We start from the raw sequence: 27,274 nt of genomic DNA, 5'->3' as shown, positions 1-27,274 counted from the left end.
TCCAACGGCTTAATATCCTACGTGTATAAAACGATTGTCCCACTTTCGATAAAGATCGAATCACGTTCAGTTTATACTGGTGACCACGGGTTAAAATGGCAAAATAAAACATAAGCAAAAAGCCCCCCAAACGTGAATTTTGAGAGATTTGAATCGAGAAACTCGATTTGTAGAAACCAAATATTAAACTCGTGTCATTCATCGAATATTTAATTACAGTAGGAAAGTGTCATTCAGTTACCAGGTGCCATTTTCAGCGGGTCCCGCATTGTCCCGCAGATTTTAACATGTTCTAAACTAAAACCTTTAGTGCGATTAATTGTCGTCCATGCCTCCTTAGGCACAAAATCTAAACTTATGAATCGTTAGAAAGTTGACAATTTTTTTTCTGATTGTTTATTTCATTTTTCTCGGCTGCAACAATCGGATACAAAAAAGATGCGTCACTTTTAAGAAGGCGCCTCAAAAAAGTTGGTAATTCTGTGTCATTGTCTGTAACTTTTTAACTTTTTGAGATACAATTTAGAATTTTTCAATATAGAGTTTCATCCGAGGATTTTGTTTATACTGCATTCGTAAAACTATCTTCATAGAAACGCGCGTGACCACGGGTTGATCAGTGCAAAGCGTGCAAGTGGTCGACCGTCGATTTTCTGCATACGCGGGTTAAGCTATTGTCACGTCAATTTTCAAACTGTTAAAGATTTTCAAGATCAAAATTCCATGTTGAATTGCTCAGCTCATATATAAATGGTATATAGTTAATTTGTATTTGCGACACACCTCTACTAGGTCAAGGTCGGTGGAGACTAATGATGGCGGCTTGTCAAAAAACTGAAAATTTTCACTTTCAAGACGATTTTACAGCTTGATGAGAATCAGTTGATACGACTGGTATTCACAGTTTGACTGAGGCCCAGTTGTCTCCGGCCCTTATTATGAATAAGCAAAAAATAAACAATTTCAGACTTATTTCCCGTTCGCATTGCTTTGTGGGAGTTTTTATAACAGTTGATTTACAGTCGGGCTCAGTTAAACCTCGTTCCAAAAGAGAACCACTGTCACAGTATTTAATACCGTACGCCTTCAGGTTTAATTCACTCGTCTATAAGAAATATCTCGGCGGACAGGAATGTGAAAAATGGCGTTCGTTGCCGGACAGCCAGACACAGCTGTCAGTGACAGCCGGAAGACACGCCCACACATCGGTCAAACCTACAGGTATCAGCTCTCTTATTGAACATGTCAAGTTGAAACAAATCTTTTTTCTGGCGTTTCTAAACTGTTTAATTGGTTTTCTAACGCAGATGAACCGAATTACTTGTTATCGTTGAGATTGGGGTCTCGTGCAGTTGTTTGAGTGGAGGACTGGGAACCAAGAGGTCCCTAGATCGAAACCACATCTGGCTGTCCAGACACATGCATGGACTAAGCTCTGGTAACTCTGTCAGGTTGTGAGCCTAAAGAATTTGCTCTAGCTGGAGCTGATGTAATTCAAGCATTCACCTTTCACGCGACGGATGGAATGCTTCAATGTAGGGTTGGCAATCTCCATGAGTTGTCTGGGGGTTGTTATTCTGGGGCAATTCGAAGGTGATGTGTTATTTTTGGGGATCATTTGCGAAGGGTTATTGTCTGAGGGGTAATTTTGCGAAGGCTTTTTAGAAGGCTTTGGGGTAAGAACACTTACAACAAGCTTCCGGCTATCCGTGCAACGGTGGAGTGCCTGTGCCTTAATTGGGAGTGCGAGTAATGGGCAAGACACCCCAAACCTCTTTTTCTGATCCTAACCCACAGTTAGTTAGAAAATAATATTTTCCACCATGTCACACATTTTCGTTTCTACGAAAAAAATTATTTAGTTTCTACGTCGCAAAACATTTCGATCGGACGCAAGTTAATAAAAAAAATTCACAATGTCACTTATAACACTTCCGGAGGCTCCTTAGAAGGCAAAGCATACTGGTGATACCACAACCAAACCCGACATAAACCGCAATCTTTAAAATCACCTTCATTTCACCCTGAAACAAAGCATTATACAATCGTATTTCCATATTTTTAAATACAAATTTTGTTGTTCTGAAAATATAGACTATTTTTACTGAACGAGTGCAATCAGGTACAAGGTCAAATTCTACACCAGCTCTCGGGGTCATGGTATAATAGAAAACAATGTGTAATAAGTGCGGCCTTGCAATACAATAAGTTTGAAAGGTCATGTGTTTGATGATACTCTGTCTGTTCAGGATAGGGAGAAGTTATTACGGTACCCCTAGACTGCCCTACGGTTTCAAATTCATTAGATTTTTTCAAGCTAACAATTTTTATCATGCAGATTCTTTTTGGCAAATTCAAAATGTGGCAGAAACTTCTACACATGACTTGGATGTTTCCTATAGAGGGGATCTGATCAAAGCTATCATCTACGAATAATCAATAGTCAGTTTGAATAGAACCTAACTCGTGATCGATGCAATCAATGATTTTATTGATATTTACTACTGTTAAAACGTTTGGCGTAATTGGTTTTTTCGCCGATTTTCCCCAAATTGAACAAGTTCTCGTCAATTTCAACTGCAGATACCGAAAACACACGATATAGAATAGATTCTTATGTCAAAACTTCGAACTTTTCCAAGAGAGCCAATCCCGCAGTTTTTCACAGTTTTCAGTTCGACACTCCTGCCAAGTTCCATAAAACTAGATCCATTTCCACAGTTTTGGACAAAGTTCTGAAAACTCTCTAATTACAGTTTTCCCGGTTCCACAGTCTTGGTGTAGACCTAATTTTTGGATCGAGTTCCACAGAAATGCACCTTCCTTACTTGTCGACCCAGTTCGGGCCCATTCTACGGTTTTGGAAACAGTTCCACAGTTTTGGACATGTTTCTACAGTTGTAGAGCAAGTTCCACGTTTCTAGACCTACTTTCTACAGTTGTCGACACAGTTCCATTGTTCTGGAACTTCCTTTACAGTTGTGTACCAAGTTCCACACTTCATGACCTACTTCTACAGTTGTAGAGCAAGTTCCACAATTGTGGACTACTTTCTACAGTTGCCGACGCAGTTCCATTGTTCTGGACCTACTTTTACAGTTGTGGGCCAAGTTCCACACTTCATGACCTACTTCTACTTACTTTTACCACACTTTTTCACACTTCAGGACTTGCTTACTTAGGATCCCGTTCCACAGTCCAGGACAAAGTTCTAAAGTTTGGTTATATTTGATTTACGAGTTTTCAATAATTTGAATAATTCTACTGTGGAAATGTGGAACTGTGGAACCGGATGCAATTCAATTAATATTTGAATATACAGTTCATAAAGTAGCCTTTTACAAGATTTTATTCATATGTGGGTGAAAAATATTAAACCTCCATCGTCCTTCAAATTTCCAGCAATATACAGTAGAAAAACAGGGCCAGACAGATTAAACAAAGCAAAAATAATCGAATCGATCCTGTAAATAGTTGGAATTGAATCTACTGAGTTGGATATATAATGTGAAACCGTTAAGCAACTTCTGATCAAATATTATTCATCCCAAAATATGTATAAAACTGGCAAGATTCAATCGACAAAATGAGACATTCGTCAGTCGCTTCAACACCACGCTAAATCTCAACACATATCATACAGGTAAGATCACTCGTAATATCTATAGGTCTGACACAGCCGGGAACCAGTCTCCTGTTCTGACACTGCCGGAAACCAGTCTCTATTTCTATGATCTGATTGCAGTTTTCCAGAGACAACATGAAATTGATCAGTTTTTTGGTGGTTTTTCTAGCGGTTTTCTGGGTTTCAACCGATGCCATTGCTGATGAAAGTACATGTAGCAAGGTAAATAATTCCCTATAAAGAGGAAACGCTGTATCGTCAAAGCGATTCACCAATCGAATGTAATATGTAGAGTTAATCCATCGCAGCTACACTCATGAACCTAAAGTCTACCAACCTTCTTGGTCCAACGTGCAGTTGATATTCTTCAGGGAAAGACGAATTGACGGATATACATCTCAGTATTTGAAACAAATCTCTGAAAATGAGTGGAAGTATTCAACCCGAAACGTTAGAATGAAATAATAACTGTTGTTTAAGATCTATATTGTGGGTTTTTATGCAATTGTATTCAAGACTGGAAATAGTGCCAATTATTTATAACCTCTTAGTATTCTTATAATCATGATTTTCACTGTTGTATCTTAAGGATTTACCAAGAAAAAGCATTTTCGATTGCGTTTGTTTTTATTGGCAGGTATCATCTCATGCTGTCGAGTTTTATGGCAAGGCCATATCGGGACCACTGAGTAAATTAGATTGCGATACTATCGTCCAAAGCAATATCTTGGACGATCTTAAGTCAACGGATCTACTAGGTAACATTTCGCCGACAATCTTCAATTCAATTCAAGGTAAATCGCTGATTATCGATTTCGCAAGAAACAATGTGAAAGATTTAAGTAAAATTTGAAATCTTTGGAAACAGCATTGAAACAACTGGGAAACTAGAAAATGCCATGGAAATGATGGATAATTCGAGCAACATTCTATCATACTAGAAAATATATGTTCTAATTCTATAGGTTTCGCATTTCCTTGTTCTATACAATCATAATTTGTGTCAATGTTTGAAAATGCAAATAAATAATTCTTAATCGGCATTAGAAACGAATGTAGTGATGTATTGATTTCATTGATGGTTCGCAGTTTACAGTTCCCCCCGAATACCGATGAGCAGATGATATTTACAAGTACCCGCGAACATGTTAGCAGGTGATACTTACAAGTTCCCAGTTGTTCCAGACAGCGTCCAATACACGGGACAAGTTTCTGTTACCGTAACCCCACCTAGCGTGATATCCCAACAACTAACACCGTCCCACACCATCCGACAACGATAGTGTTTCGGTTCATCTGCGAGAGAAAAACAAATCAACAGTGCGGAAACGCCAGGGGGAGACACAAGTGCCAACTTGACATGTTTTATGAGAAAGCTGATACCTGCAGTGACCGGTGTGCGCGCGTGTCTTCCGGCTATCGATCACAACACTGTCTGCTGTATGGCAACAAGAACACCAATTATTAGGGTTTTCTGTTATTTCACAGAAAACCCTATTGATATCCGCGTGATTATTATTATTATTATTTTCTTCCACACTATTTTTACCAAAAGAACATAGGCTTTGTTACCTTACCGCTGTTTCATATACAATCCATATAATATCGTTCAGCTCACTGAGATCTACAAATAGCCCGCGTGTTTTTTCACGAATCATCGTTACAAAAGCGCTGTCGGGCTGTAAACATCGAAAATTTAGCCCCATTCAATGGGGCGACATGTTTTTCGAGTCGTCATCCCGAAATCAACCCGCAGGCCGACTGTCACTTCGATTATCAATTCAAGTATAAATGAACTAATTTATTGTCGCAGACTTCACATTCAGTCGCGGTCTTCAAACAGTGATTTTAACAATAGCCCATTTTCCTCATCAGATCATATTACCGATACACTGGAGATTTACTACTTTAGATTTTAAAAGCACTGTCGAGCCGTAAACATCGACGAATCGACGTGTGTTACTACATCGTCGTTCCGGGGATCAGCTGCGAGTTTCTCCTCATCATGAGAATCAAATCGAGTACAAATTAATTTATTACTACCAGTGATTTGGCTGCGGGTTTCAAGGAGTTAGTATAACAATACCTATTTTTCTTTACCGAATTAACCGTGTATTTACTAAGATAAATCTTTAGTGTAAAGGGGAATCGTAGGCCTAAACTAAACACGCCGAAGAGATATAGCGGAGAAAAGCTGTTATGTCGACGAGGTATCAAAATAAAAGAATATATTACTTTATTCGGCCGCGGGCCTCTAGATCAATACCATCAATACTCTATATTTCCTACAGTACATACCGATCATTGTCAAATGCACAAGGTATTTACTAAATACAAGTATATAACACATAATCCTTTCCGTATGCTGGACTCACACTTGACATTCGGAGTAAGCGTTCGCTGTGGGGGAAAGGGATCGTTCGCTGTGTCGCTTGAAGTGTTTATCGAGTTTGACGCGGCTTTAGGCCTACCGGTACTGAGCTTTACTGTCTCAAACAAACACAGTACAATTGTTGCGTTTATTAACGGACTCATTGGATTGAACTTCAAAACAAAATTTACGATATTTAGGTGGGTTGTTAAATTCAATAGGCTTACGACCAATCTGTCCGGATGTTAGGCCTACGCATATACATAGGCCTACATAGGCTAGTAGCCTCTACTAGGTTAAGCGTTGGCTGTGGGGGAAAGGAGATCGTTCGCTGTGTCGCTTGAAGTGTTTATCGAGTTTTACGCGACCTAAAGGCTTTAGTATGGTGGCTGATAAGGGCCATGCGTGAAAAAACACGTACATGCAAATGAGGGCGCCATTATTGACAAAACGACAAAACTAAAATAACGCGACAAAACAATAATTTTGGTTTTGTCGCCCGCGACAATTCATTATTTTGGTTTTATCGCCCGCGACAATTCATTAATTTGGTTTTGTCACCCACGACAAATCGATATTTTCGTTTTGTCGCCCATGACAATTCAATATTTTGGTTTTATCGCCCGCGACAATTCATTATTTTGGTTTTATCGCCCGCGACAATTTTTTTTTTGTCGCGGTTTTATCGCCCGCAACAATTCATTATTTTGGTTTTATCGCCCGCAACAATTCATTAGTTTGGTTTTGTCGCCCGCGACAATTGAAGATTTTGGTTTTTCTGCCGCGACAATTCATTTTTTGGATTTGTCGCCCGCGACAATTTAATATTTTGGTTTTATCGCCAGCGACAATTCATTATTTTGGTTTTATCGCCCGCGACAATTCATTATTTTGGTTTTATCGCCCGCGACAATTCATTAATTTGGTTTTGTCACCCGCGACAAAACAATATTTTGGTTTTGTCGTACAAGACAATTCAATATTTTGGTTTTTCTGCCGCGACAATTCATTTTTTGGATTTGTCGCCTGCGACAATTCAATATTTTGGTTTTATCGCCCGCGACAATTCAATATTTTGGTTTTATCGCCCGCGATAATTCATTATTTTGGTTTTATCGCCCGCAACAATTCATTATTTTGGTTTTGTCGCACAACACAATGGCGACAATTCATTATTTTGGTTTTATCGCCCGCGACAATTTTTTTCTCTTTTTGTCGCGGTTTTATCGCCCGCAACACTTCAATATTTTGGTTTTATCGCCCGCGACAATTCATTATTTTGGTTTTATCGCCCGGAACAATTCATTATTTTGGTTTTGTCGCACGCGACAATGGCGACAATTCAATATTTTGGTTTTATCGCCCGCGACAATTCATTATTTTGGTTTTATCGCCCGCGACAATTTTTTTCTCTTTTTGTCGCGGTTTTATCGCCCGCGACACTTCAATATTTTGGTTTTATCGCCCGCGACAATTCATTATTTTGGTTTTATCGCCCGGAACAATTCATTATTTTGGTTTTGTCGCACGCGACAATGGCGACAATTCAATATTTTGGTTTTATCGCCCGCGACAATTCATTATTTTGGTTTTATCGCCCGCGACAATTTTTTTCTCTTTTTGTCGCGGTTTTATCGCCCGCGACACTTCAATATTTTGGTTTTATCGCCCGCGACAATTCATTATTTTGGCTTAATCGCCCGCGACAATTCATTAGTTTGGTTTTGTCGCCCGCGACAATTGAATATTTTGGTTTTGTCGCCAGCGACAATTCATGATTTTGGTTTTATCGCCCGCGACAATTCATTTTTTGGTTTTGTCGCCCGTGACAATTCAATATTTTGGTTTTATCGCCAGCGACAATTGATTATTTTGGTTTTATCGCCCGCGACAATTGATTATTTTGGTTTTATCGCCCGCGACAATTAATTTTTTTGGTTTTGTCGCCCACATTATTAGCTTTTGAATAATTGGGCCAATTAATAACGTAATAAAGACTTATGCTTTCGCCTATTTTGAAGTCGATTAATCTGATATAGTACGGAAGTGATAAAGGGCCTCGAGTTGTCACGTTCAAACTCGACAAGTCGCCATATTTATGTCAATATATCGCGATATATCGTGTCAAGTCCACATGAATATGTCTACATATCGTGACGTTTTCACGACAAATTTCGCTTATTTGCTCATTTTCCACGGGACAAGCCGTCATTTGAAGACATGTCTAAATGTAAGATGAGGACGCCAGTAATATGACGACTGAGTTTCAAGTCGTCATGAATATGTCGACTTTTCGCGAGGAAAATGGTTGAGAAAACGAAATATGTCGTCAAAACGTCACGATATATCGACATATTCATGTCGACTTGACGCGATACATCGCGGTATGTCGACAATAATATGGCGACTTGTCGAGTTGGAACGCGTCATTTCGAGGCCCCTTATCGCTTCCGTAGATATAGTGTCGAATATTAAGGTCATTTTGGCAGATTCTTTTTTTTAAAAGTGATATTAAAGCGATCATTCAAGTGATCCTACTTAATGAAAGATCTACGGAAGCGATAAAGGGCCTCGAGTTGTTGCGTTCCAACTCGACAAGTCGCCATATCTATGTCGATATATCGCATCAATTCGACATGAATATGTCGACATATCGTGACGTTTTGACGACTTGAAACTCAGTCGTCATATCACTGGCGTCCTCATCTTTCAGCAACGCCAGTCACATGGAGTCGTAGGTGTTCTACTTTCTGCGACGCGACACGACTGTCACAACCAACCGACGCGCTCTTGCGACTGGCAGAAACTAGTCGCACACAATCGTATTGCAAGCGACTTGCATCGAAACTTGCGATGCAACGCGAGGATCGCATCGTGTCACAAGAACAACCAACGTCTGGCTTTAAGTTACTGCGGAGCACCAGAAATATCTTTTTTTTCGTTCAAAAGACCTTTCCCTTGAAAATTCTTTCGTTGGAACAATATTTATTTCGTTCGAACCAATAATATTCTATACAATTGAACCAATTTGAAAAAATCGTTAGAACAAAGTTGAACAAACTTTTTTTTGTCCAAACGAAAGGTTTTTCGTTCGAACAATCATTCAATTGAACAGAATCGTTTTAATTTGAACAGAACTTTCTTGTCAGAACATTAAGTTTTTCGTTCGAACAAGTATATTGAAAAAAGTTTTTTCTCCGAACCGAAAGTATTAAGTATTTCGTTCAATCGAACAGAATTTTTTTCATTCAAACATTCGTTCGAAAAAATTGTTTTCGCTCAACCAAACTTTTCAATTCAACAATAACATAGCTTTTTATTAGAACACATTTTCTGTCAGAATGAAGAAAATTTTTGGTTCAAGCAAAAAGCGTATTGTTCGATCAAACAGAATTATTTTCATTCGAACAAGATTTTCTGGTTGGAACATTACGTTTTTTGGTCGAACAGCGCGTTAAGTTCGATTTGGAAATTTACTCGGTCTGGTATATGTTGGATAACTGTATATGTCATTTGTCAGGACATTAAACAGAAGACAACTTAGGATACTACCTTGCGTGACTCCACTAGTTAGACTGACTTATTCCAAGATGAGGCGTACCGTTGATTTCGGCTACAAGTTTTCGTTCAGAGATAACTGCTGAGCCATTTGAGTGACCTTTCATTAATGATGTTTCCTAATAGCCTGGTTAGTAATGCCTGATGTTGTGCCTTATCGAATGCTTTGTCGAAATCCACCGTTGAACTGCATTCTAAGACTGTGCAGAAAACCCGTTATCGCTGCTTTGCAGCTATATTTCACATTCTTGTTCGCTGAGATATTTCTAACTTGAACGCGTCCGGTATTAAAAGCTGACTCTGGTTCTCTTTAAAGATGACTTTTAACTGAACTCGACTGTAATTCATTATCGTATTGATCGCCAGGTGCTCCCCATTGGAAAAAAAAACTCCCACAAAGCAATACGAACAGAAAAATAAGGTCTGAAAATCAGCAATTGAAGAAATCCTTTGAACGAAAAGGGATTGTGCATGCGCAATTCCCGTCCTACCTAGGAAGGTATATCTCCCCATTGCTTCTTCCCTAGTTGACTCTGAAACCCGCTGATGAGGATCAGTGGCAACGGAACAATTTCATCTTTCCGCATTCATTTCGGTAAGGCACCGTCCATCTCATAAGACGAAAACGAATCTGATATTTTATATAATTATATAACATTGTTATCATATGGTTATTTATAATTTATATAACAAACAGATTCTCCTCAGTCTCATTTCTTTTCGAGGTTCTCGCGGCAGTGTTAGGCCTGCGTCGCTTTCGATTCCATACAACTGCTCTTTTGTCATCAACGCCATTAACTTCCCTTCTACAGGCGTAAGATCTCCACCAGTGGTGTTTCTTCCCCCTGTACCATGCTGGTGTCTTCGGATAAAAATGTGCCCCCGTTTGCTACGACTCTTCAAATTGGTTTATTTTTCCTGCACTCTCCGTTCGAGCACTGGAGCAACTGAGTTTACGGCCTGAGAAATTTCCGTCCATCGACTTTCTTTCATCTTATTTGTGATTCCATCGGAGGAATGACAGTTCCCATTCGGTATGAAATTTGATCAGTGTGTCAACTACACCTGTAAATATTGTTCTTTTATTGCTTTCGCTGCTTTTTTGCATCGCTGCTGCGTCACGATGTGGATGTACAAGGGACCTGCAATTATCGCGGTCTACAGTAAGTTCCTCCAGGAAAGTCGAATGAGATAGTACATGCAAATATTCTAATGAAGAATTTCAGAAAATAAAACAATGTACGTCACAGTGATATATCTATTTCTGCAGCAAGATATCTCTATACCGATGGGCTGGTCGCGATTGCAATATTTTGCTGACGAACGTCTATTTTCAAGGCAGTATATGTTTTGCGGCCTGATTAAGCCATCAGTGAATATTGATTCAGTAACATGTCGGTATTGATAGCGTTTTCAATTCCACAATACAGGTTATTCAATGTTTAGTATTCATGCAATCGTACACGATTGTGGATGATATAAAATTTGTACATAAAAATGATGTATAAAACTTATACATAGAACGATAATGAAAAGAAAATTAACATTATTGCAAGTTACCGAATATAATATTCACTCGGAATGGGTAGATATGGAATTAGATATTCAGGCCTTAAACTCTTGATCCAAAGAATTTGCTTACAATTTTGGCTAATAGATGGAAAGAAAGTAGTAGGTTAATTGGTGTTCCTTGTCGAGGTTTCTAATGTTGGGGAATATTTTGATGATATCGTTGAAGAGTTCATCCCGCAGATTTTCCCATCTAGAGCACACCATTAAAACAAACGTGAAATTCGGGTTAGATCACCTCGCTTTCCATTGCAAAGTTTTGGCAAAGGGCCTGTTGATTAAGAGTCGAAAAGATAGATACAAGAAAACTAGTCCAATCATAAATATTTTGGCGATTTAGTTTAAGCATGCTACGCGAACTAAGCCATCCGCTGTATGTTTGACATTTTTGATACATTTGCTGTGATTTTATATTATATTGAGCCGCAACCATTTATATGATTATTTACTGAATAAATTTTGAATTGAATTGAATTGAAAATTGCGTTGTCATAAGTTGAAGATTCTTAATGCCGTCCTGGTCTAACTGATTATGTAATCATTGGCTGGATCCAAACAGCCATATCTGCCCAGGTTGGAATAAATTCTGTAGACTTATCCTCGGGTTCCATTCACAATCTCCCGTTTGCATTAATTGGCATGCAAGATCGTCCCACTACTAACTCCCTTACCCGTAATGTTAACCTTAAAAAAACCTGTCCCGTGCATTGGACACCGTCTGGAGACACCGGGAACTCGTTTCATCTGCTCACCGGTTTCCGGGGGCACTGCAAACTACGAACCGTCAATGAAATCAATACATCACTACATTCAGTTTATGCCGACTAAGAACTATTTATTTGCATTTTCAAACATTGACATAAATTTTAATCGTATAGAACAAGGAAACCCGGAATCTATAGAATTAGAACATACATCTTCTAGTATAAATACAATTTTGCTGGAATTATCGATCATTATGCATGGAATTTTCTAGTTTTCTAGTTTTTTCAATGCTTCTTTCAAAGTTTTCAAATTGTTTCTAATGACGTTGACATTGTTTCGTACGTAAGCGAAAATCTTCGATTTGCCTTGTGTTGACTTGAAGACTTTCGCCAAAACGCTAGGTAGTTGTGAACCTTGTAACTTTAGATCGTCCAAGATCTTGCTGTTGACGATGGTATCGCAATCTAATTTGCTCAGTGGTCCCGATATGGCCTTGCCGTAATGTTCGACAGCAAGAGATGCTACCTATATAATAAAAATGTAATTGAAAATGGTTTTTCCTGCTGAACCCTTAAATTACAACATTGATGTCACGATTATCAGGAGGTTATACTAAGAGGTTATAAATAGTTGAGACTATTTCCAGTCCTGCGTAAAAACCCACAATATAGATCTTAAACAACAGTTGTTATTTCATTCTAACGTTTCGGGAGGAATACTTCCACTCATCTTCAGAGATTTGTTTCAAATACTGAGAGGTTTTTCCGTTAATTAATCTTCTTTCCCTAAGTAATATCAACTGCACGTGGGATCAAGGAGATTTGTAGACTTAAGGTTCAGGAGTGTAGCTGCGATTGATTACCACACGTGATATGACTAAAAGATATTTACCTTGCGACATGTACTTTCATCAATGGCATCGGTTGAAGCCCAGAGAACGGCCAGAAAAACCACCAAAAAACTTATCAATTTCATGTTGTATCCGAAAAACTGCAATCAGATCATAGAAATAGAGTCTGGTTCCCGGCAGTCAGAACTGGAGACTCGTTTCCAGCTGTGTCAGAACTACCGATATAAGAATTGATCTTACCTGTATAATGTGTGTTGAGATTTAACGTGCTGTTGAAGCGACTGACGAATGTCTCATTTTGTCGATTGAATCTTGCCAGTTTTATACATTTTGGGCTGAATAATATTTGATCAGAAGTTGCTGAATTAATTTCAACTATTTATCAGGATCGATTCGATTATTTTTGCTTTGTTTAATCTGTCTGGCCCTGTTTTTCTACTCTATACTGCTGGAAATTTGAAGGACGATGGAGGTTCGACATATTTTTTATGGACACATGAATTGATTATTGTAAAAGACTAGATTTAAACTTTATTTTCAAATATCATACGAACTACTTCCGGTTCTACAGTTCCACAATTTCACAGAGAGGCAACTTATTGAAAATGAACTCATTTTCAAACTCTTGAGTCAAATTCAACCGAACTTAGGAACTTTGTCCAGGACTGTGGCGCTGGATCCTAAATAAGCAAATCCAGAAGTGTGGAGTCATGACCACAACTGTAGGGGTAGGTCCACATCTGTGGAACTTGGCCAACAACTGTAGAAACGGGTCCAGAAGTGTGGAACTGGGTCTTAAACTGTAGAAGTAGATCCAGAACTGTGGAACAGGGTCCACAACTGTAGAAGCGGGTCCAGAACTATATAACCGATCCACAATGGTTGAAATGCGTCCAGCTGGAACTGGATCCACAACTGTAGAAGTAGAACCATAATTGTGGAACTGGGACCAAGCTGTAGACGTATCTCCATTACCGTGGAACTGGATCCAAAACGGTAGAAATAGATTCAGAACTGCGTAGCTGGGTCTACAACTGGAGGGTCCATGCAGAACTGAAGAATTGGGTCCACACGTGGAAATAGATCCAGAACTGTGGAACAGAATCTCGTTTTATGGAACTTGGTCCAGGAGTGTGGAACTCATGGGCAAAACTGCAGAATTTGGTCTCAACCTGAAAAAAGGACGTTTTGACTTACATATTCCGTGTTTTTTCTGTATTTGCAATAAATCGACGAGAACTTGTTTAGTTTGGGGAGAATGGGCGAAAATAACGCATTACGTCGATTGTTTTAACGCAGTGAATATCAATAAAATCATTGATTGCATTGATCACCAGTTAGATTCTATTTAAACCGACCAGTAATTATTTTGTTTTAATTAGATGACAATGGTCGGTTTTAACAGATCACCTCCATGGCAAATACTCCAAGTCATGTCTTGAAGTTTCTGCCACGGTTTGAATTCATGCCGACAAATCTGTATGCTCATGAATTGTAAACCTGAGGAAATTTAATGAATTTAAATGGGAAGGGGGCGATGAAGTCTAGGGGTACCGTCTGAATAAGCCCCAGACGGTGTTCAGACAAAATGATGTTTTAACACAGGTATTTATTGTCAAAATAAGTTCATTTTCAATCTTTGAACTGAATTTTTAGACTCCCTAATCCATATATTATCACAGCGCCCATCAAATATGCAAAACTTTCATTCTTCAAATTGAACGACTTCTCGTCGATTTATTTCTACAGTTGTGGATCCAGTTACACAATTTTGGACCTGCTTCTACAGTTGTCGATCCAGTCATACAGTGCTGGACCTATTCGACAGTTGTGGATCCAATTCCACACTTCTGGACCCACTTCTATGGACCCAGTTCCACACTTCTGGACATACTTCTACGGTCCACAGTAATCTGGACCTTCTTCGACACGATTACCCAGTTCAGCACTGTCTTCTAAACCTACTTCTGCAGTTGTGGGCCCAGTTTCACAGTTGTGGACCTACTTCATAGTTGTGGACCCAGGTCCACATTTCTAGGCCTACTTCGACAGTGTTGTGGATCTGGTATGGTTTCTAAATGTTAACCAGTGTTGCGGTCGTGTCATTTCTCCAGTATCGGGTTTCTGTTAAAATCTTCTTACTGTTATTGTTTTATACGTGTGACGCAAGCATCAACGCAGGTTGTCTGATAATAGCAACACTGGCCATGAAATTCAGTTTCCGTACATTACTTGTTGCTATAGTTTAACAACTGAAATAACTGAAGCTCAATAATATTCCTGAAAGCCCATAAATATAATTCATGAAAGCCGCATAATAGATCCAGTTCTGGACCTACTTCTACAGTTTTTGACCAAGTTCCACACTTCTAGACTTGTTTCTAGGATCCATTTACACTGTCCTGGACAAAGTACCTAAGTTCAGTTGAATTTGACTCAAGAGTTAAAATGAGTTTATCTTTTATGAGTTTAGTTAAAATGAGTTTATTTACAATAATAAGTTGACTCTTTCGTGGAATTGTCGATTAAAATGTAAAACCTCCATCGTCCTTCAAATTTCCAGCAATATACAGTAGAAAAACAGATGCAGACAGATTAAACAAAGCAGAAATAATCGAATCTCGATCCTGTAAATAGTTGGTATTAAATCTACTGAGTGGGATGTTTAATGTGAAGCCGTTCAGCAACTTCTGATCAAATATTATTCAGCCCAAAATATGTATAAAACTCGCATGATTCAATCGACAAAATGAAACATTCGTCAGTCGCTTTGACATCACGTTAAACCTCAACACACATTAAACAGGTAAGATCACTAATGATATCTGTATTTCTGAAACAGCCGGGGACCAGTCTCCAGTTCTGACACTGCCGGAAACCAATCTCTATTTCTATGATCTGATTACAGTTTTACGGAGACAACATGAAATTGATCAGTTTTTTGGTGGTTTTTCTGGCCGTTTTCTGGGTTTCAACCGATGCCATTGATGAAAGTACATGTCGCAAGGTAAATATCTGTCTATAAAGAGAAAACGCTGTAATCGTCAAAAAGCGTTTTTTCAATCCTATCACGTGTGTTAATCCATCGCAGCTACACTCACTATAACCTCTTAAAATTCTTATAATCTCAGTGTTGTATTTAAAGGGTTTTCCGGGAAATAGCATTTTCAATTATGTGTTTGGTTTCATCGACAGGTATCATCTCTTGCTGTCGAACATTACGGCAAGGTCATATCGGGACCACTGAGCAAATTAGATTGCGAAACTATCGTCAACAGCAAGATCTTGGACGATCTAAAGTTAAAAGGTTCACAACTACCTAGCGTTTTGGCGAAAGTATTTCAGTCAAAACAAGGCAAATCGCTGATTATCGATTACGTAAGAAAAAATGCCAAAGATCTAAGAAACAATTTGAAATCTCTGAAAAATGCATTGAAAAAAAATAAAGAAAACTAGAGAAAAAATATTTAGAAATGATGGATAATTTGACCTGCATCGCATTATACTAGAAGATGTATGTTCTAATTCTGTAGGTTTCGCGTTTCCTTGTTCTATACGATTCAAATTTGTATCAGTGCTTGAAAATGCAAATAAATAATTCTTTTGGCATTAGAAATGAATTTAGTGATGTATTGATTTCATTGACGATTCGCAGTTTACAGTTCTCCAGAAAGGGGTGTGCGGATATTACTTACAAGTAACCCGGGAACCTCTTAGCAGGTGATACTTACGAGCTTCCAGTTGTTTCAGACGGTGTCCAATACATAGAACAAGTTTATATTGCCGTAACGCCACCTAGCATGTAATAAGAAGAGTTTTTCGTCCCAGCAGCGAGTAACACTGTAACCCTAGTGGTTCTTAAGAGACGGCCAAGGCCTTTTTATAGGTTGTTATGGCTCACAACCTGACAGAGTTACCAGAGCTGAGTCCATGCATGTGTCTCGACAGCCAACGCCAGATGTGGTTTCGATCTAGGGACCTCTTGGTTCCCAGTCCTCCACTCAAACAACTGCACGAGACCCCAATCTCAACGATAACAAGTAATTCGGTTCAAAACAAATTAAACAGTTTAGAAGTTAGAAGCGCCAGAAAAAAGATATAAGTTTCAACTTGACATGTTCAGTAAGAGAGCTGATACCTGTAGGTGTGACCGATGTGTGGGCGTGTCTTCCAGCTGTCGCTAACAGCTGTGTCTGGCTGTACGGCAACGAATACCATTTTTTACATTCTTGTTCGCTGAGATATTTCTGACAGACGAGTGAATTAAACCTGAAGGCGTCCGGCCGGTATTAAATACTGTGACAGTGGTTTCTCTCTTGAGACGAGGTTTAACTGAGCCCGACTGTAAATCAACTGTTATAAAATCTCCCACAAAGCAATGCGAACGGGAAATAAGTCTGAAAATCGAATTACCTATAAACAATATCGATATCACCTCGCAAAACACTCAAATATGAAAGTCTTTTCCTAGTTTCATCTTTCACGTCTAACATCGAAGCCATATCGAACGGGAGATTATTGTTCTGTCGCGTGCAATAGACATGCGCAATGGAACATACCGTAAACGGTTCGAATCCAATCTTTTGAGGATTCCGCGGAAGTTTCCAATCCCGAATATAGACTTCCTACAACAACTCATTTCCAAAAATAAGGTTCACAACTACCTAGCGTTTTGTCGAAAGTCTTCAAGTCAAAACAAGGCAAATCGCTGATTTTCGATTACGTACGAAAAAATGCCAAAGATCTAAGAAACAATTTGAAATCTCTGAAAAATGCATTGAAAAAACTAGAAAACTAGATATGTATATAGAAATGATGGATAATTTGAACAGCATCGCATTATACTAGAAGATGTATTTTCTAATTCTGTAGGTTTCGCGTTTCCTTGTTCTATACGATTCAAATTTATGTCAATGCTTGAAAATGCAAATAAATAATTCTTTTGGCATTAGAAATGAATTTAGTGATGTATTGATTTCATTGACGATTTGCAGTTTACAGTTCCCCCAAAAGGGGTGTGCGGAAATTACTTACAAGTACCCGGGAACCTCTTAGCAGGTGATACTTACGAGCTTCCAGTTGTTTCAGACGGTGTCCAATACATAGGACAATAGGACAAGTTTCTATTGCCGTAACGCCACCTAGCGTGTAATAAGAAGAGTTTTGGATCCCAGCAGCAAGTAACAGTGTAACCCTGTGGTTCTTAAGAGACGACCAAGGCCTTTTTATAGGTTGTTATGGCTCACAACCTGACAGAGTTACCAGAGCTTAGTCCATGCATGTGTCTGGACAGCCAGATGTGGTTTCGATCTAGGGACCTCTCGGTTCCCAGTCCTCCACTCAAACAACTGCACGAGACCCCAATCTCAACGATAACAAGTAATTCGGTTCATCTGCGTTAGAAAACTAATTAAACAGTTTAGAAACGCCAGAAAAAAGATTTGTTTCAACTTGACATGTTCAATAAGAGAGCTGATACCTGTAGGTGTGACCGATGTGTGGGCGTGTCTTCCGGCTGTCACTGACAGCTGCGTCTGGCTGTACGGCAACGAACGCCATTTTTCACATTCCTGTTCGCCGAGATATTTCTTACAGACGAGTGAATTAAACCTGAAGGCGTACGGTATTAAATACTGCGACAGTGGTTCTCTTTTGAGACGAGGTTTAACTGAGCCCGACTGTAAATCAACTGTTATAAAAACTCCCACAAAGCAATGCGAACGGGAAATAAGTCTGAAATTGTTTATTTTTTGTTTATTCATAATAGGGGCCGGGGACAACTGGGCCTCAGTCAAACTGTGAATACCAGTCGTATCAACTGATTCTCATCAAGCTGTAAAATCGTCTTGAAAATTTTCAGTTTTTTGACAAGCCGCCATCATTAGTCTCCACCGACCTTGACCTAGTAGAGGTGTGTCGCAAATACAAATTAACTATATACCATTTATATATGAGCTGATGAATTCAACATGGAATTTTGATCTTGAAAATCTTTAACAGTTTGAAAATTGCCGTGAAAATAGCTTAACCCGCGTATGCAGAAAATCGACGGTCGACCACTTGCACGCTTTGCACTGATCAACCCGTGGCCACGCGCGTTTCTATGAAGATAGTTTTACGATTGCAGTATAAACAAAATCCTCAGATGAAACTCTATCTTAAGTGAAAAATTCTAAATTGTATCTCAGAAAGTTTAAAAGTTACAGCCAATAACACAGAATTACCAATTTTTTTGAGGCGCCTTCCTAAAAGTGACGCGCATCTTTTTTTGTATCGGATTGTTGCAGCCGAGAAAAATGAAATAAATAATAAGAAAAAAACATTGTCAACTTTCTTACGATTCAAAAGTTTAGATTTTGTGCCTAAGAAGGGATGGACGACAATTAATCGCACTAAAGGTTTTAGTTTTGAACATGTTAAAATCTGCGCGACAATGTGAGACACGCTGAAAATGGCACCTGGTAACTGGAAACTTTCCTATTGTAATTAAATATTCGATGAATGACACGAGTTTAACATTTGGTTTCTACAAATCGAGTTTCACGATTCAAATCTCTCAAAATTCACGTTCGGGGGCTTTTTGCTTATGTTTTATTTTGCCATTTATCAATTCAAATGTAATTCTTCTAAGTCAAGAGTGTATGAATTTTTCTGAAAAATGAATATAATTGATAAACTTATGACACGTTGTCTTTCTCGTAGGACTACGCGCTGTTCTAGTCAGGTTCTCTTCTCTAGACATCCCCTTGGACACCATGTTCCCGTCTCGACCCATTACATCTGTCCCTACTTTCTAGGGCAGCTCCTTGGACACCATTCCCGTCTCGACCTTTCACGTATCTACTGGTAGACGGAATCCATTTATTTTTGGAAATTTTTGGAAAAGACGCTTCAATGTAATGTCTCGATATTTGGGTTATATATGTATCTATTCAGACTCCGGCCACCTCATTGTCTTTAAATAACCTATTTTGTTATTTTTCATTTGTACATATTGATGGTGACAAATAAACTACTATACTATACTATCTACCCAAGACACATCTTCAGCCCAAAAACCGGCCTTGGTAGAATCAAGATGGCCTACTGGCACAGCCATTGTTGTACGCCAAAATCAGCACTTTTCACACATTTTTGAAGTTTTTGAGGAAAATTTTCGTTTTTGCTCTATGATGTTCGTTTTGCGCCCGTTGTAGATATGACATGTTCTATAATTGTGTTGAGTTTCGATGTCATTGGGTTTTGCATATGATCACCAGGGGGCGTTGAATAGTAGAATGCTTAGCATTTCCATATTATATTGGTACTTAGGCATATTTTTTATCACATTATCGATTACAAAATCGTAGCTGCTGACATGTTCCATGATTGTGAGTTTCAAGGTAATTGGTTTTTGTATATGGTCACCAGGGGGCGTTGAATATTGACTGAATTGTTATGATTGTTGATCATCTGAACATAGGATTGAATAAACTCAAGGTGTATTCAATTGCTGCTCGATTAACATTTATTTATTCATGTTTTTAACTGTTTTAGCATATTTCATTATTCTAACCACTGCATTGAGCTGTGAAGCCTCGGTTGTAACCAATAGAACAGTGTTTCTTGATTCCTTTCCAGAGTTTCTTGAACCATCCTCGTTTCATCAGTTGAACGGTTCGTCTGGCCTCCATCAACTCCAGCGGATCGTGTCCAGCAGTCTCAGCGTCTCGGAGAGCTCGTTCTATTTGATCACCAGTAACGGCGACCACCAGTAAAAAACAAAACACAAAAACTGCCGACAATTTCATTTTACCGATTCGTCTGTAATCAATGAATTACAGATTATTATCATTTAAAAAATACAGTAAACCCCCGATATACCGCCAATCCCGTCTGAAGCCGGGTTTACTGCCGAGAACGGAACAGATAATTTGTCTCGAAACTGGTCAAAATCAACCTCTGAAATTACGCTATACTCGCCAAAAATCGAAATGACCGATATGGGCGCGGAGTTGATCAGGGGTTGACTCATTTGCACTGATATTAGCTCACTGAATGATGAGGTCAACATTGACCAAGTCATTAGTTACCAATAACATGTAATGTATTCCCTCTTGTAGAATAGAATTGGCCATTCTTCAGAATGGTGTTAAATATGTTAACAACTACACTTTCGATTCTATGATAGGTAGATGTAGTCAAACAAACTGGCCAATCTTTCTATTTTCTATAATTTGACTAAGGATTGAATGCTACACTTTCAACAAAAATACAGTAAAACTAAAAACAAAGAACATATATCTACTTACGGAATCTTTCACTCTGTGAAAAGTCGAAAAGCTTTCGCGATGAGAGTTGAATGTTTCGATTTTAATCTCTGTTTATATAACCAGACTTAATTCCTTTTTGATAGAGGAGCTTTCGGAGACAAAATACCGCATAGAAATAACTTAATCCCGAACTCAAAGCAGTCGTTTGTTATAGACTTAGAATCCCATAAACATGTGTCAATCGAACTGTTGATATTCATCAAAGTATTGTCTCTCAGAATACAAGTCATCCTAGCTGCTTTTGAATATCAAATCTAATTTAATGACTCGAGAGTGTTTCGTTTATTGTAGTTTTGTGAAGTAAACGAATTGATTTTGCAGGTGTTAGAAGCTAATTGATATTCGTTGTATCCCATTTTTTTCAGAATAGTCTATAGATAAATTGATGGGGCTTAAATTAGCTCAATTCTATCTCTCACATTTTGTTTCGTTCTAAATCTGTTTATAGTGGCTACCTCCTTTTCACGTGAGTCCAGATATTTTTGGAAGTTTTTAAGATGGCTTCAGACGGATTGTCTTGATATCAGCAGGTTTATAAACCCCCCAATCAGAATCAAGTTTTGTTTTTGAATGTTTACGGCTGATTCAATATTCGGCAGAATATATCCCGCGAGGACAACTGGTGGCCCCGGCATGTACAATAATAGCTATACACGACCCTCGCAAGTTGTGGGCGCCCTGTGACGACCGGCGACCCCTGACAAAATGAAATATACAATATCAAATATGCATCCCTGTAATAAAACCCCTGCTCATCGATGAGAATTGTTTGGTTAAACAGGCATACACAGCAGGAGATCGAACTTGAACATTATTTTCATGATTTGATTTCTAAAGTTTTTAGGGGCAAAGGCTGGTAAAATGCATTCAGAAATACAGTGGAACCTCGTTATTTCGAACTCGGTTGACAACAAAAATATGAAGAATTCCGTTCCAAGTAAGAAAATGTTATCGATTTCATACTAGTTATAACTATCGGTTATAACGAACATATTTTCTGGTCCCGTGAAGTTCGCTGTGTTCCACTTATATTTTGATTTGCCTTTCAAAAGAAAAAACTAGTTAAAATTTCTACAATTCCCTTTTTGCGACCGCGCCCGGGGATGTTCGAGTATCACCACCCTACTCAAGACACGATGCTGATATTGCGGATATGTTGTGCACTTTTCACCGGGTTTTGTCATTGATTTCCCATCTTCGACGGTTATTCCATTCAGAACACATCCTTTAGTGTTCTCTTTCTCGCTGCTACAGGCCGGACAACATTGACCCGGTTTATATATCTGTTCACGACATCCCGCGCGACATTGTACTTTACTTAGAGTCAGAACACCGGACTGAAAAAAATATCATGAAACATTAAACCATTGCTTTGATAATGTAAAACAATCAGGATCCAGTGAGTTAGAATGAGATGTTTTTCCGTAAGTTTAATGAATTAGATTCTAACGCAGATGGGACTGGGTCGTAGCTATCAGCAGCAGCAGCAGCAGCAGCAGCAGCAGCAGCAGCAGCAGCAGCAGCAGCAGCAGCAGCAGCAGCAGCAGCAGCAGCAGCAGCAGCAGCAGCAGCAGCAGCAGCAGCAGCAGCAGCAGCAGCAGCAGCAGCAGCAGCAGCAGCAGCAGCAGCAGCAGCAGCAGCAGCAGCAGCAGCAGCAGCAGCAGCAGCAGCAGCAGCAGCAGCAGCAGCAGCAGCAGCAGCAGCAGCAGCAGCAGCAGCAGCAGCAGCAGCAGCAGCAACAGCAGCAGCAGCAACAGCAGCAGCAGCAGCAGCAGCAGCAGCAGTAGTTTATTTCAGACGTGACATATTATTTGAGAAATCCAGATTCAATTTACTTACCGAACACGAGTGCTGTTTACAGGGATCTTTTTCGTCAATCCATTCAGCTCCACTTTTATATTCTTTATTCCGATATTTACAACCTTTAATTGATGAAAAACAACATTTCAATATTATCATTTATCATCGGATAATTTAATAACTTTATTGTCATTATCGATAAGATATGAAGACTAACCCGTTACTAAATAGATTACTGAAATCAACACAATCGTTTTAAAGGCGTAATAATCCATTGTAATCTTTAAATCCTACGAGTGGTAATCCGTAAATCATCGATTGAATGTTAATTCGTTAATCCCGCGCTTACTGATTATCCGCTAATCCAATGAAAGTGATGATGATGACTAGTCATTGGCTGAACTGATTTGTTGATGTCGCATCAGATTGTTTTATACCGGGATCATCTGTCACTCAAACCCGACACGTGAGAGAGGAGCACATCTCATTAATAAAACACTGGTGACTGACATTAATTACTTAATTACACGTTTTCGACTTCTGTGAAGGTAAACTAATTCAATGCTGTTCTAATTATTGTAATTGAGTAAATCGATTAAGATCTAATTGACATATTGAAATCAGCGACGAATTAACAGCGGTATAGATTAATTACATCCAGTAATTAGTTCTATAGATATGATGCAACTAATTTATATCGTACAAAAACACATTATATAATTATCAACTCATGAAGGCTTCCGACCAAATTGCCAAAATCTAGAATCCTTGAGAAATCATCCCTCAAACAGCAGGTCCCCGCAGCATCCAGGAATTTCGTATGAACCAATAAAAACCTTGATAAACTTCTGTACATGATCAGGCAAATTGAATGGACTTGATAGTGTTCGTCGATATCATCAGAAAGGGCAGGATCTCAGCTTATGATATCGCGGATATTCGTCACCGTGAACAGGTGCAACTTTTGGGGGAAATCTATTTCCCAATGGCAACGGTCCAGTTAATGATTTGTTGATATACATCAAAACTCTCATTCAAGGTGCCTAGACGGAACCTCATACAACAACAACAGAATATACGCGTGACATGTATATCAAGGCAATCAATTTCTATAACCATCAAATGGGACAACGATGGTTGACCTAATAGTAGAATGTGTTTTCTGTAAAATTCATAGACCAGTTTGGAAATCTTTGTCAAACGTTAAACGATTCAAGGTGGCCTTATTTGCAAAAAACTAGATATGGCAGCTAAACCGAATATACTGGAGATATTTGCAAAACGCATAATCATTGGCGACGGTTGTTACATGAATACATTCGAAAAAAGAGGATATGTGACTGCTGGGCTGTATACTCCTGAATGCGTTCTAGAACATCCTGACGCCGGTAGGTTTTACATGTTTGTGACTTATTCTATTCACAGCCCAACTTTACCCGATCAATTTTAGCACACCTTCCTGCCTGCAACAAAATCTATAGTTTCGTGGGCATCATTTTGAATCTAAACAATGACGAACTACGAGGCATCTGCCAGAAAAAAAGTCCTTTAAAATAACCGTTGGGTTATATTCAAGTCAAAACGGGGATTAGCCGATAAAAGAAAAATCATTAATTTGCCATTTTTCAGTCAGTGGTTTACACAAAGAATTTGCTCGAGCTGGAGCTTATGTAATGCAAGCATTCACCTTTCACGCGACGGATGGAATGCTTCAATGTAGTGAGTCGGCCAAAAATTATAACGTAGGTTGTGGTCTTTATCTATCTCACTCTTATTCAACTATTCAGTGACACAAATTGTACTGAATGGTTAGTTCTTTGGTAATGATGTACATATCTATAATGTATTTATCTTAGACCTCTGAAATAAACCACGCGGCGTGCGATCTTGCACGTAATGTTGCCACATTATACAATCTACTAGTTTGCGGAGGTTTGTCGCCTACACCGACATATACAGCTGGAAAAGGGAAGGCAGCAGTTCAAGCAGAATTCGAAAAGCAATGCCAAGTGTTCAAAGAAAAGGATGTCGATTTCTTTATAGCGGAGGTAAAATTCTACTATTCAAGACAAAGATGGTATTCATTGCTATTTTACATTGGAATTTCCCTATCAACAAATCGAACTTTTGTATAACACTGTAGAATGTATACATATACTTTTCGAATCCAGTTTTTCTGTTCAATCGAAGAGATGGAATGGGCGATTGATGTCATGAAGAAATACAACAAACCTATAGCGTGTACGATGAGAATAGGTCCAGTTGGGTGTATGGATGGAATCAGTGCAGGAGAGTGTGCAGTTAGAATGGCTAAACGAGGTGTAATATCATTCCTTCACTCAATGGTTACATCCCTCCTGATATGTGTTATTTTTCAAACATGTTTCAATGTCGTGCAAAGTTTATTAAATCATAATCGTAGGTGTTTGTTTTCAATCACCCAGGGGCCGATATTGTGGGTTTAAATTGCCAGTTTGATTATAACGCGCAACTGAAAACGATGAAATTGATGAAAGATGCCCTGAATGAAGCTGGTTTATCTCCATTTCTGATGATGCAGCCAATCGGATTCCTTTCTCCTGAAACTGAGTATCTAGTTGAAGGATATTCTCAACTACCCGAGTACTTGTTAGGTGAGCTGAAATAACAATAGGATCGTCTCGATATTGAAATAAGTAATATTTAGATGCTTTTCATTTTCAGCGATGGAACCACGCATTCTTACTCGTTGGGAATGTAGAGACTATGCCCGTAAAGTTTATGAACTTGGAGTGAGGTACATCGGAGGATGTTGCGGATTCGAGAGTTATCATATTCGTGAAATGGCCGAAGAGGTTTGTACACGAAATGTTGCATTGCATTTCGATATCCAAATCACATTGGGAAATCCATTCGCATGATAATTCCCATTATAATTACAGTTGTCCGAGGAACGAGGATTCAGACCACCCGGAAAAGATCATAATTTACCATTCGCGGCTGGATATGGACAGAGTGTATATGAACATGATCGTCAAAAGTAAACTGATAGCCGGATAATCCTGACGTTTTTATACCAGTATCCACATTGCGCGGAAGCGTCTCTTTATATATCATGCTCTTATATTTATTGCAGACACGGTAGAGATTATTGGATGAATCTAATCCCTAAAACCGGTCGTCCAAACAGCGCTGCTTACAACTCAGAAAAGGAACTCATTCATTTGTAACAACAAACCCATTATGTTTTTTGTATCGATTGTGTGATTATAGTATTGGTCCATTTGTAATCATGTAACATTTTTGTTTTTTCTTTCAATTTCTTTATCCTGTGAGTATCTTTCTTCTTAGTATGAACTGACACGATGAATAACTAAATTAATGTACAACCTATGCCTTCATCTCCCAAATAACGATAGTGATCGCGCGAACGCCTAGTTTTCCCGATGATAACTTTTTCCTTCTCTGATAGGGATATTTGGAGAAAGTTCATTACATTCAGAAAAGGCCTGATGATTAAGAGTCGAAACGATAGGTACAATGAAACTAGTCCCATCAGTATCACTTTGGTGATCTGGTTTAATATCTTAGTATGCCGAACTAAGCCATCAACTGTCCTCATGTGTTATCAAAAGTTGAAGATTCTCAATGCCGTCCTGGTCCAAATACTTACGTATGTAATCATTGGCAGGATCCCTCGCAATTTAGAGAGTTGAAATTAAACTAAGTTAATATTAAACAGCTATACTTCGTGACGGAAATTCACTTCCTTGTCTGGCCAGCTAATTATTGATATAGATTTGGTGGAATTATCCTCAGGCTTCATTCAAAATCTCCCATTTACTTTTATTGGTTGGTCTAGTCAATTTTGGTATAGGATATCGACCCACTAACTCCCTTACCCGTAATGCTTCCCTTGAAAAAACCTTTCCCGTGCATTGGACACCGTCTGGAACAACTGGGAACTCGTTTCATCTGCCCACCGGTTTCCGGGGGCACTGCAAACTGCGAACCGTCAATGAAATCAATACATCACTACATTCATTTTATGCCGACTAGAATTATCTATTTGCATTTATAAACAAATAATTGACACAAATTTGAATCGTATAGAACAAGGAAACCCGAAACCTTGAACTGAATTAGAATTAGAACATAGATCTTCTAGTATGATAGAATGTTGCTCGAATTATCCATCATTTCCGTGGCATTTTCTAGTTTTCTAGTTTCTCATTTGTTTCAAGCCTGTTCTCGAAGATCTAAAATTTTTTCTTAGATCTTTCACATTGTTTCTTGCGAAATCATTAGTCAGCGAGCTGCCCTTTCTAGAATTGAAGACCCTCGGCGAAGAGTCACCTTGTCGACCTGGTAGGTGCTTGATATCGCGTTTGACGATAGAGTTGCAATTCAATTTGCTCGGTGGTCCCGATATGGCCTTGCCGTAACACTCGAAAGGACGAGATGATGCCTGCCAATCAAACAAACACAATTGAAAATGCTTTTTC

General features: G+C 38.8%; 1 protein-coding gene across 1 annotated transcript in view; it reads left to right on the top strand.

Moving 5' to 3' along the window:
- LOC141904177 (S-methylmethionine--homocysteine S-methyltransferase BHMT2-like) overlaps positions 1–26,012 on the top strand; it is a 49,408-nt gene extending 23,396 nt beyond the window's left edge. Inside the window, exons 3-8 of the mRNA XM_074792722.1 lie at positions 24,647–24,838; positions 24,962–25,109; positions 25,235–25,423; positions 25,494–25,624; positions 25,712–25,809; positions 25,906–26,012. Coding sequence (XP_074648823.1) covers positions 24,647–24,838; positions 24,962–25,109; positions 25,235–25,423; positions 25,494–25,624; positions 25,712–25,809; positions 25,906–25,999 — 852 coding nt within the window. The 3' untranslated portion in view covers positions 26,000–26,012. The remainder of the gene's footprint in view (positions 1–24,646; positions 24,839–24,961; positions 25,110–25,234; positions 25,424–25,493; positions 25,625–25,711; positions 25,810–25,905) is intronic.
- The last annotated feature ends 1,262 nt before the right edge of the window (positions 26,013–27,274 follow it).

Source organism: Tubulanus polymorphus, chromosome 4 (assembly GCF_964204645.1).
Source record: "Tubulanus polymorphus chromosome 4, tnTubPoly1.2, whole genome shotgun sequence".
NCBI lineage: Eukaryota > Metazoa > Nemertea > Palaeonemertea > Tubulaniformes > Tubulanidae > Tubulanus > Tubulanus polymorphus.
The sequence above is the reverse complement of the archived record's forward strand: the minus strand, read 5'-3'. Positions and strand labels throughout refer to the sequence as shown.